This window comes from Fusarium vanettenii (genome assembly GCF_000151355.1).
Source record: "Fusarium vanettenii 77-13-4 unplaced genomic scaffold NECHAsca_213_unmapped, whole genome shotgun sequence".
NCBI classification, from domain to species: Eukaryota; Fungi; Ascomycota; class Sordariomycetes; order Hypocreales; family Nectriaceae; genus Fusarium; species Fusarium vanettenii.
In genome coordinates, this window is record NW_003315678.1 from 4,531 (window position 1) to 16,989 (window position 12,459).

Consider the following 12,459-nt stretch of genomic DNA (forward strand, 5'->3'; position numbering starts at 1 on the left):
CCGCCCGCAAATAAGAAGCCTCTAATAGCAATAGAGCGCGAGTAACCAATAGGAAAATATCTACCGCGGGCTATAAGATACTTAATTATATCCTTAACTATATAACCTAGACTAATTATAATAACCTTAGTTATAATATTATATTTAATCTCCTAGTTAAGGTTATATATATTAATTAAGAGGCTACCTTCTAAGAGCGCAGTATAAAAGAATAAGTTATTTAATTATAGGCTTATCCTTTAATCTATTATAATTACTTATTACTATTATCCCTAAGGCTATTCCCTCTTTCCTTTCTAGGCCGCGACATAGCCTTTTAGATTAAGACTAGTATAGCTACGTAGCTAGAGATTAGCTAGCCACGGGTCTTATATAACCACCCTTAGAGCTATTATATAAGATCTTACTTAATATGCCCCTTTAGCGAGAGAGTATTACCTCTCGCTACCTAGGCTATCTATAAATAGCTTCCTTTATATAGAGTCTTTTATTCTAATCTATTAAGTCTCTAAGAGGTTATTATACCCCTTTTATACCTTCTAAGGCGCTATTTATAATACCTTTATCTCCTTTAATATATCTTTATTTGCCCTACTTTATAATAGCTTTAATCTTTATTGCCTATTTAGATTATTAAAGATTTACTAAAGAATCTAATTAAAAAATTATTTTTTTTCTTTAAATTTAATTTTTCTTATTAATTTTTCTCCCTATCTTTATAGATATTCTTATTATTATATTTTTTTTATTTACTTATATTATTAAGTTAATTTATTTTTCTTATAATCTTAATTATATCTTTAATAATTATTTTATTAATAAGGCTTTTTATTTATATTATATTACTTTGGTATATTAAGAATTAATACTTATATATATTATTAATAATAAGCTAAAGACTTATATTCTTTATAATTAAGGTTATAAGGGATATAATATAATAAGTCTTTTTTCCTTAATTTTTATTTTTTATAATTAATTCTATTAGATTCCTCTTAAGCTCTTAGGCACCGCTTAGATATATTAAATAGCTCTTAAGGACTTTTATACTTAATATAATATTAATAATTAATCTTAGTATTAAATTAGCTAGGCTATAGCCGCTTTAATTAAATATAATTTAGCTTAGAATTCTATCTTTAAGCGATTAAATAAGCTTATTTATTAGGCTCTAGCCTAAGAGACCTTAAAGAATAAAATAATACTTTAAGAGCTAGCCTCCTTAAGGTAAATTATAACCTTTCTTATTATATAGTTAATTTATAATCCCTTAGTCTCTCTTTGCTTTAATTTCTTATTTAATTTATACTTCTAGGTAGGTATTAATTTATCCCTAAATAAGATTTAGTCTTAAGTAATAATTATTACCTCTTTATATATTTTTAATAGCTCCCTAGCTTATAGGCTTAAGGAAGCTATCTTATAGCTTACTTAATATAAGAATACTTATATTCCTAGGGAGGTTAATATTAATATTATTACTTTAGGTATTAATATTAGTTTTATTAAGCTACTTAGCGATTATTATAATAATTAGGCCCTTAATTATTTTATCTCTTATACTAGGAAGCCCCCTATCTATAATACCTATAAATAGCCTACCTCGGGTTTAGCTCTTAGAGCTTATCCTACTTAGTAATAATAGACTAGCTAGGGTAATAAAAATAATATAGATAATAGAGATAATAATAATAATAATTCCTTAAATAGCTTATTAAGTAGCTCTCCCTCTAATAATTTATCCTAAAAGGAAAAAGCTATAATATTCTTTTTATGCCTAGGGTTTTTATATTTCTTAAGAAATAACTCTTTTATTATATATTAGTTTTAATATTTAAGGTTTTTTATTATTAATAATATAAATAAGCTTTATATTCCTTTTATAATAAATTTATAATATATCTTATACCTTTTATCTTCTCGCTAGATATCTCTTTATTTTTCTTAACTAATAATAAAATAAAAATAAAGCTTTTTATTAGGAATTAAACCTATGCCTTTATATTAAAGTATAAAAAATAAGCTATATGCCTAAGTCTAACTCGTATTAAGCGAGTTAGACTTAGATATATGCTTAGGGGGTAATTTTTATAGCTTATATCCCTTTAGCTAATCTATTTACTTTTAGATAACTTTTTACCTTAGCCATAGCGGCATAGCCTATAGGCCTAATTAGGTATATAATTATCTAAATATATCTAATAGAAGAACCTTTATTAGGCTATTAGTAGCGAGCTTACCTAAGGGGGTATACTTTATTTCTACTCTTCTTTCCTTAATCTCTTACCTTAGCTAATAGTTATAAATATCTATATAATATAGCTTTATATATAATTAGATAAGCTTAGCCTTTATAAGGCATATAATCTATTAGTTATTATATTAGATCGTGACCCCTCGCTAAGGTTATAGCTGGTCTATGCTAAGTAATTAGATCTATAAGGTTTACGCTAAGGGAGCTTAATAATCTACTTATAAAGATCCCCTCTTTAGCCGCCTAAGAGAGGGCTAAGAGTTTTACTTCTATAGCTAAGGTAATAATTATATTCTACTTATTTACTCTCTAGGCTATAATTCCTCTAAATAGCCTTATAATAAATACCTATAAGCTCTTTTTATCCTTTATATTATTAGCGAAGCTTATATTAATAGCTATCTAGAGTATATTTTCCTCGGAATTATCCTCTATTCTAAAGATAAGGGCTTAATCTTTAGTCTAAAATAAATACTAGAGAACTCTATTAGTTACCTTATAATATTAAGGGCCTAGGTTCTAATTAAATCTTATTAGTTTACTCGCTATAAAGGAGATATCTAGCTATATTATTACCGTAGTATATATAATTATGCCTACCTTCCTAAGGTATAGCTTAATACTCCCCGGGGTTATAAGCTCGCTATATAAAAAGAATTCCTTTTATATTATTAATATAAATATCTTAAATTAAGGTTAAGGCTTATCTAATAGGTAGTAGATCTTATTAATATATATAGCCTATAAGAGCTAAAGCCTTTAGCTCTTTTAGTCCTATATAACTTTTATATTAAGAAATTACTAGAGGGGAATTCTTTTCTCTAGGTAATAGGCTTCTTATAGGTAGCTTATTAATTTTATTACCTCTCTTTGCCTAGTCTTTAGGAAGTATAATATATAATTATCTATATAAAAAAAAAAAAAGAATTTCTCTCTTTAATTAATAATAATCTTCTCTAGGTATTCTCTTTATATTAGTTTATAAGAGGCCTTATTTAAAATAATATTATTATAATAATAATAACCTTTTAAGTCTATAAAAGGCCTTTTAGAGCTTTAAGACTCTTCTTTACTTTTAATACTTTTTTAATATCTTTATAAAGATATTCTTATTTAAAGAAATATATATAAAGGTATTAATTATATTATATTATAATATCTTATAATTAAATTAATTAATAATAATAACTAAGGTCTTAAATAATATACTTATAAGGGTAATAATATATATATCTCTTATATCTTTTACTTATTAGTCTCCTTAGATTATAAGATAGGCTTTGATTTTAAGGAATTTATTATATTTATCTAGCTTATATATATATACTTAGTAATAGCTAAATATCTAATAGCCTTTTATTATTAATTTTAAGACCTTTACCTATAAATTTAATTATCTATAGCTTTAGAGATATACCTCCTTGGCCTTATATATTATATTTTAGTATAAATAACTTCTTAACCTTATATATAAACTTAGAAATTACTCTAATAGCCTTTAATATATATTAATACTAAGCTATTTTCTATTAATAGCTATAGGGCTCTTTATATCCCTCCTAGAGGTATTTTATATATTTATATCTAGAGGATAAGCTAATTTTTTTCTTAGCGAGGGTATCTCGGGGCTAACTAGGCCTCTAAGTACCTTCCGGTAGGTATCCTTTTTATACTTCGGGGATTATAATATCCCTAATAAGAATATCGCATTAAAAGGGAGGTTTTTATATTTTTTACTTAAAATTCTTTTATTTTTCCTCTATATATTTTCCTTATTCTACCCCTTTATATCTAGGCTAATAGCCTAGGCATAAATAAAAGCTATTAATAAGGAATCTAGCGGCATAGAGAAGACTTTAAACTTAGCTAATATATACTCCTTTACCCTAAGTAAATCTTCTTTTTATAACTCCTCTTCTAAGTCTAAAAGGGAGGTATATAGCGGCGCTTTATTAGGCTTAGGGTTTATCTTATTAACTTTATTTAGCTCTTTATCTAAGGCTTAGGAAGTCTATTAATTTATCTCTTAGTATTTAAATATAAGCTCTTAGATCTTCTTTTAAATTACCTCGAGGTTTTCCTTAAATAAATTATCCCTTAGGGATTTTATCTTATTATTAAAAAATTATTTCTTATTAAATATTATATCTTAGATTATAATTATCTCTTATTAAAGTAAATTTTATATATAGAAAGAATTACTAGAGGTATATCTTATAAGGAACTTTATCTATCTTTATAATATTTGCCTTTATAGGCGATTTCTTTATAGCTAGGTATTAATAATAAGGGCATAAGCCTTATATCTAAAAGCTTAGAGATAAAAAAGGTCTAGCTTTATTATTTTAATAATATAATATTATAAGTAAAAGATCTTATAAAATAATTTCTTTCCTTTTTATATTAATAATATATAATTATATAAATATATAGCTACTTTTATTATTTCTAGCTATAAGTACTCTAAGAGCTTAGCTCTTACTTTTAATATTTTGCCCTTTTAGATAATAATTATATTAACCTTCTTAGCTTTTTTATTCTATGCCTATATATTAGGGGCTAAGGGTTTATATTTAATACCTCTCTCTTAGAGGTAAGCTATTACTTAGGGGTATATCTCTATAATCTTATTATTATACTTAAATACCTTTATTATAAGTATATATTATATCTCTAAGAACTTAAGAAATTCTTTTATTACTAAGAATATAATCTCTATATAGTAATCTAATATATAATAGTCCTATAAATAGCCTAATGCCTTATTAATATAAATCTAAATAGATATATAGCTATTATAGCCTTAAATTATTAAATAGAAATCTAATATTATATATTCTCTTAGGCTTACCTCCCTAATTAATTCCTATAGGGTCTTCTAGATTATCCTCTATGCCTTCTCTATATTATAAGTATTATAATTAATAATAATAATCCTCTCTAGCCTCTATAGAGTATTTATTTATAGCCTTATACCCCTTAAGGCTATAATAAGGCAATAGAGGATATCTAGCCCTAGGTATCTAAGCCTTTTATACTATATAAGAGAATCTCCTCTTAGTAGCCTTTATATTATATAACTTATATATCTATAAGTCCTCTTTTAAGGGGATTTTAATAAAAGGGTTTTAGCGCCTAATTAGCTATTAGCCTTATTAGAGCTACTTAGCCTTATACTAGCTTATCTCTATATTTAAGAACTTATTATCCTTAAATCTCCTTAATCTCTCTTAGGTAATTTTTATTTACTCTCCTTAAGTAATTCCTTCTTAGCTTTATATCCTACTAAAAGCCTTATTTTTATAGCTTTAAGAAAGATACTAGGTTTATTATAAGGCTAAGGCAATAGGCTATATCTTAGAGCTATAACCTCTTCTTTGCCCCTTTGGCTATTCTTAATATAATTATAGCCTTTATATACTTATTAATAGGCACCTAGTTAATCCCTAATTAAAAGAAGTTGCCTACCTAGGCTACCCTTAGGTTCCTAAGTCTTAAGGTATCCCTAAAGATATATAAGATAGCCCCTAAGTCTAATAAGATATAATCCTAGAGGGGATAATAATTAGTAGTTATAAGAGTAGCTAAGTAATTACTAGAGCTAATTAATCTTAGTTAAGCTAATCCTTTTATCTTAATTTTCTATATTTTATTAGCTAGGCTATTAATATTAAGGATTATCTTCTTTCTTATTACCTCTTCCCTAATAGTATTTAATATATAACCTTAATACCTCTTCTCTAAGAAAATACTATAATAATTCTTTAATAGGTAAGGGCTATTATAGGCTAGGTATATTAATTACTTCCTTATATCTCTAGCGTCTTTAATTCTTTTCCTCCCCTTTAGTATTACTTTAAGCTAGCCCTTTTTTTATTAGGGCTCCTCTTTATCCTTTAATTATTCTCTATTAGCCGCTAAGAAGGCTCTATACCTAATTTTTCCTTTCCTTAGAGGTTCTTAAAGGTTACTTAGGGCTATCTTTATATCTATAATTATAAGGGCTATTATAAGGGTATTCTCCCTTATATAATTTTATTTTATAATATTATAGGTAAGGATCTAAGACTTGAGGAGAGATAAATAAAATACTTTAAGGAGATCTAAGAATTATTAATTTATTTCCTTAGCTTCTTAGAAATTTCTATCCTTTACCTTATTAATTAAATTATATTAATTAATAATTTACTTATTAATAGACTAAATTATATTTAAGTAGCCTTAATAAGCCTTAGCTAAGTAATTCTTATATTCTTTCTTTATTTTTTTCTTTTATTTTATTACTATAAATAAGAATTCCTTATATAAGGACTTAATTTATTAATTAAAAGTATTATTTACTAAGTAATAATAATAAATAAAAGGCTTATTAATTATCTTTAGGACTTAGTCTTATATCTTAGTAATTCTCTTTTTTAGGTCTATATACTCTAAGTAGAAGTACTTATAGAGAATCTAAAGAGAGCTATAGGTTTATAATTAGCCTGCCGTAAGGTTAAAGATAGCCTTAGCTCTTAGGCTTTTATTAATATTATCTCTAAGGATAATATTTTCTTCCTAGAGGGTATTACTTAAGCCTTATATTAATAATATCTTATTATCCTCTTATAACCTTATTCTAAGTCCTCTTTTCTTTAAGCTTTATACCTCTAACTTTACTAGAGAGGTTAATATAAAAATCGGCTTATTCTTAGCTAATAGGTTAATATAATCCTATAAGTCTTAGTTCTTTATCTTTACCTTAAGGATATTATATTAGGCTACTTAGTTATTATTAGAGGCTAGCTTAATATTTATATTTATTATTATTATTTAGGGATTACTTAGTAAAAGCTCTTTAGTTTACTCCTTAATTAATTCTCTTTAATTAGTATATAAGACTCTTAATTATTTAATTATAGGCTTATCCTTTAATCTATTATAATTACTTATTATTATTATCCCTAAGGCTATTCTCTCTTTCCCTTCTGGGCCGCGATGTGGCCTTCTGGATTAGGACTAGCGTAGCCGCGTGGCCGGAGATTAGCTAGCCACAGGTCTCACGTGACCACCCTCAGAGCTATTATACAGGATCCCGCTTGACATAAGTACCCGCCGGAGTAGACGCTAATCTTCTAGCCACGCTTATATACTATCTTAATAGCGGTTACGACCTTAGCCATAGTTATTAGGCTAATAATCTCAGTAGGATAAATATCGGGGATACGCCTATTAAAGAACCTACGGCGAAGCTAGCCATAGCTTTTAGATATCTTGGAAAGTATATTAGGTAGTATAGCTATAATAACAGTAAATAATAATAATAATAAACAGATGGGGAGGTTTACTTTCAGAAGCGCTCTTGTCCCAACAGTCATTGGCACTTTCAAAACATGCACATCATTTATAGTCAACTTTGTGGGCACATCTGACGGGCGGTGGCGCCGGCACTTGCGGATGCTCCCCGCCCACGGAGCCACCCGTGCGAGGGCTGTGTGGACGTTGAAACCCACCAAGTCGCCACCTTTGGTTGAGTGGGTTGGAGAGAAGGCATGTCGACCACCACGCAACGCGTACGTCATCTCAAGAGCCGAGGACGGCGCCACAAGGTGGTTCTAGTGCGTGCCATTCGTCAAGGATGTAGGCTGACATGTTGAGCGAACTGTTGAATATGCTGGGGTGTCTTGTGTAGGTCAAGGATTTTAAGATTAAAAGCAGGGTCCTTCAGGGGCAGATACTCAACGAGAACACGAACAAAACACGAACACAACACGAATACATTGGTTCAACCAATGGACCAAATACACGTACTGTCTGACACTTTTCAAGTACGTTAGAAGAATATATATAGAGTATATATGAACATGCATCGCGATATAGGTGCGCGAAAGGGTGTAGCGCGAAAGGGTGGGCCGTCACGTTACCTGGCCATACTCTGTTCATCATAGAGGGGGCATTACAACCTGTAACTGCGTCACTGCTATAACCGCCTCACACGTCGTAGCTACCTCACTTCTCCACGAATTAAAGTCTGATTCTAATAAAAAGACCATCAGTAAATAGCACTTAACCTAATCAATTGACATTAGTAATTTAAGCCTTCTTAAGGCTATTCATATATTATTAAACATAAGAAAATATAATCCCTAGTCTCGGGCCGCCACTGTAGCACGGGAATTGTATTTCTAGCTACCATAAAGCACGACTTAACTCCCTCGTAGTCCGAGTAGTTATTAGGCACGTGATTATAGCTAAATCCGCTCTATCTGTTCAGTCGTGTTCTAGATAAGTTGCGGACTACAGTACTATTACTACCCTTGAGACTAGAATGGGATGTATGAAGTTTAGATTAAGTCTACGAGGGGTGCTTTAGACATCGACCGGATTCAGGACTTGAATTCAGGTGATATCAATAAACACAGTCTATCTAGGTAGGTATCCAGAAACATGCTCTATCAGGTAGCTCTTTACGCGACTATCTAAGTGTGTACTAAAACCTTGTACAGTAGCCCACGGGGTGTTTCCGGCTATTGTCTCAATCAGGAAATTTCGCGGCACTCAGCTGACCGAGGCGAGACTCGCCACTCACTCCAAGATATGAGCACAGTTCAGGTAATAAGGGGACTGACCGTGGTAGCTGATAAAGAACACAAACGGTAGTTATCAGACGTGTATGCAGTACTGCTATTTATAAAATTAATACAGAAATATAATGATATTCATAGATTATAAGCTATGGAGACCATAAGGGAGCAATTAGCTTTTCAGTAGATTAAGCAGTGTGGTCGAGGAAGGCATTATAGATTGACTGGTTTTATGATTTGAGCTTAAATGTCAAGATGAAAGTCCTAGTAGACGCAAAACGAAAACACAGGGAGCAAGCAAGCTGGCAAAATTGATGATAGCTGTTCAAAAACCTTCATGGGACGAAAAGCCGGGCTCCCGGAAGGTGGGTGCATTAGGCATCTAGACGGAGTGAACGGATCCGTTCTTCCCGAAACACTAGACTCAGACCCCGCTCATAAAAAGCCGACGCTTCCGAGCCGAGACACGGCAGTTCGCTATAGAGCGATCGCGGGGTTGCATTCGCCGAGAGATCCGACAGCTCTGTACCTCGGAGCACACGCAACGGGCAGTTTTCGTCCAACGTTGGTCATCTCGGGATTTCCGCATCTATTCCTTCGCAAGCCGTGGCGCTATACATATTTCCGCCCTGTCCTGACCCTAAGCTCTTGTCGATTCAGGCAACTGCTACATCAAAGCCTGGACGAACATGACTCTGGGCAAAAAGCACGATTGCGAGTTCGACTCTGACCCTCGCCAGAACAAGGAGCTTGCCAACTCGCTCAGAGACAAGCATGTCATCATTGCCGGTGCCGGTCGAGGCATCGGCCGTGCCACAGCTGAACTGTTCGCATATACAGCCATCTCGTCCCTGAGCATTTTCGCTCTCGAACTCACCGAGGTTAACGAGACAGGTCGCCTCTGCAGCGCCATCAACCCAGCTCTCGCGGTGCGGACAGCCGCGCTTGATGTTACTGATTTCTCGGCTGTGCAGCAATTTGTGGACAGGACAGCACATGAATTTGGCCGCATCGACGTCGTCTTTATGAACGCGGGCCGTCCTCCACAGTTTCTGCCGGTGCACGAGTCTGAACCGACCATCTGGTGGGACACGGTTGCCATCTCGCTACAAGGATCGTTCAACTTGGCGCGCGCCACCCTGCCGCTCATGCGCCAATCTTCAAACGGCGGAACGTTGATCTTCACGTCAAGCGCCGGCGCCCATGCCACCGAGGGCATGGGTAGCTATACGATCGGCAAGCTTGGAGTGAGTAGGCTGGCAGAAATCTTATACCACGAGAACAAGCATGCTGGAATTCGGACGTTTAGCCTCCACCCGGGTGTGATTCGAACGAGGTTCTATACAGACTTCGCGGAGGCGGCGGAAGGGAAATCTGGAGGTGAGGGGAGTAGTTACGTGTCGAGAGACGTGCCGGGTGAAGAGAAGTCAGCCAAGGCAGTGGTAAGCTTCTTTAAAGACATACCTTTCGATACGCCACAAATGCCGGCAGGTATGGTGGTGGTGTTGGCGAGCGGAAGGTTGGACTTTCTGTCAGGAAGGTATGTGGACTCGACTAAGACTGTGGCGGAGTATATTGCGGACAAAGACGGGATTCTGAATGAGGATGCTTATAGGGTAAAGCTTCTACTTGGGAGGGGCGAGTTCCTCCCGGAGTGGAAGGATTAGTCCAAAGCTTAGGTAGTCGTTGTTGTGAGAGGCGGCGGCAGATGGCCACCCAGTGGGAAACTTGACCTAGCTATACGGCGTCTGGACGTTAAGAGGTTTTTTTTCCTTTACGTCTTGCTTGATCGACTTTCACCATCCAGCGCAAAACATAAGAATGTAGCATAATACATACAAAGCTGAGACCTGGGAACTATATCTGTTCATTAGAGATGTCCAAAAGAGTGGTTTCCAGGGAGCAGAGCTTTGGAACAGGGCCTCCCTGCTCAATTATTGTCCTTTCTCCTAGCCTCTGCATTCTCTACATGAATTGGCGCTAGCAATTCCTGTTATTACAGCACCTCAACTTCAACCAGGGGATCGATATGCACTCTGAATGCAGATTTAGGATCCGTTAGGAAACCGGCGGCTAGGATAAAAGTTGTCAACTATTAGGAAAAACCTGACTATGCCTAGAGGCAGGAAGTTAGTAAAAACCATTTACTAGGCCTTAAATCTACTTAATAATTTCTTATAATATTAAGAAAGCTATTTTTGCCTTTACTTCTTATAATAATTATATAATACTTAAGGGGTAAACTAGTTATACTAGGTTTAGATGAATAGAGGAATATAATATATAATTTAAAATAGGTTCTATAAGTTATATCTAGTAAGATACTTAAGGATTTAAAGTTTAATTAAGTTATATTAATAGCTAAGGTAATTAATATATAAAAGAGTATAGTAAATATATCTTATATACCTAAAGTCTTTTTTAGGATTAAATTTCTAAATTATTAATTTAAGATAAGACTATTAAGCTTAAATTTTAATTTTATTAGTCCTATAGTAAAAGACTAAATAAGTATTTTTTTAATTTAGCCTTAATAGTTATTTTATTAAGCTTTTTTATTTATATCTTATTATAATTATAATATAAAATCTTATTTTTTCTAATTTAATTCTTAGAGCTATTATTTATAATTAAATTTATAAGTAAATAATTTTAATTAATAATTATTTCTTATATAATATAATATTAAATTAAATTTAATTAAGTTTTTTTTTATATAAACTTTCTAAGATAAGTTATTTTTTTATTTAAATTAAAGTTCTTAATTTTAAGATTATATTTTATATTTATTATTATTATTAACTCTCTTTCTATAAAATAATCTCTATTTATATAAGTTATTATTTTAATTATATAAACCTAAAGATTATATATATTAAAATTAATATTACTTTTTTAAGATATTATTAATTTTTTATTTAAAAAGTATATACTTATTATATATAATAAAAATAATAATAATTAAGGTTAAACTAATATACTTAATAAGTAAGTAAAATAAATAAGTAAATATAATAAAAATCCTAACCTTTGTATTAAAAATTATAATAAAAATACTATAAATTATTTAATTAATTAAAACTATTTATTATATTTTTCCCTATATATTTTAATTATTACTTAATAAGTCTTTATATTATAACTAAGTTTATTATATATATTAAATATTAAATACTTAATTTAATTAACTTTTCTTTATTATTATTTTTTTATAATTTAATTATTATATATATAATATATATAATAAGCATATATATTAAATAAATATATATATTAAAAATCCCTATTATCTATAAAAAACGTCGGCTAAGCTACTAATATTTTTTTTCTATAGGGGAAATTTTTTATGCGAGTAGACTATAGGGCAGCCGATATTTTTTTCTTTAACTAGCCGATATTTTTTAAAAAAGAGGATTCTACTAAGGCTAAGGTTATAAAAAGAAATATATATAACCTTAAGCTATGAGGAGTTTAAAAATAAAATCCCTTTTCCTATAGTATTTTTTTAGAATTAATTATTAATTTTTAAAGAAAATTAAGAGAAATTTTAATAGGGTAATTAATATAGCTAGCGCTACGCTAAAACTCCCTAACTACCGCTATAACCTAGGTACCTAGCTATACTAACCACCTCGCTAGCTA

At 31.1% G+C, this 12,459-nt stretch overlaps 1 protein-coding gene across 1 annotated transcript; it reads left to right on the forward strand.

Moving 5' to 3' along the window:
* Positions 1–9,501: 9,501 nt before the first annotated feature.
* Positions 9,502–10,695, forward strand: NECHADRAFT_64954 (uncharacterized protein). Its single transcript, XM_003039015.1, has 2 exons — positions 9,502–10,139; positions 10,242–10,695. The coding sequence occupies exons 1-2, from the start codon at positions 9,507–9,509 to the stop codon at positions 10,482–10,484; spliced, it is 876 nt and encodes a 291-aa protein (XP_003039061.1). The 5' UTR covers positions 9,502–9,506; the 3' UTR covers positions 10,485–10,695.
* The last annotated feature ends 1,764 nt before the right edge of the window (positions 10,696–12,459 follow it).

What these genes read in the sequence shown, in the direction of transcription:
- NECHADRAFT_64954 (XM_003039015.1), top strand. Translation starts at nt 9,507, where the DNA reads ATGACTCTGGGCAAAAAGCACGATTGCGAGTTCGACTCTGACCCTCGC. An exon ending in CGTTTAGCCTCCACCCGGGT is followed by an intron (nt 10,140 to 10,241) that starts GTGATTCGAACG and finishes CCGGGTGAAGAG; the next exon opens with AAGTCAGCCAAGGCAGTGGT.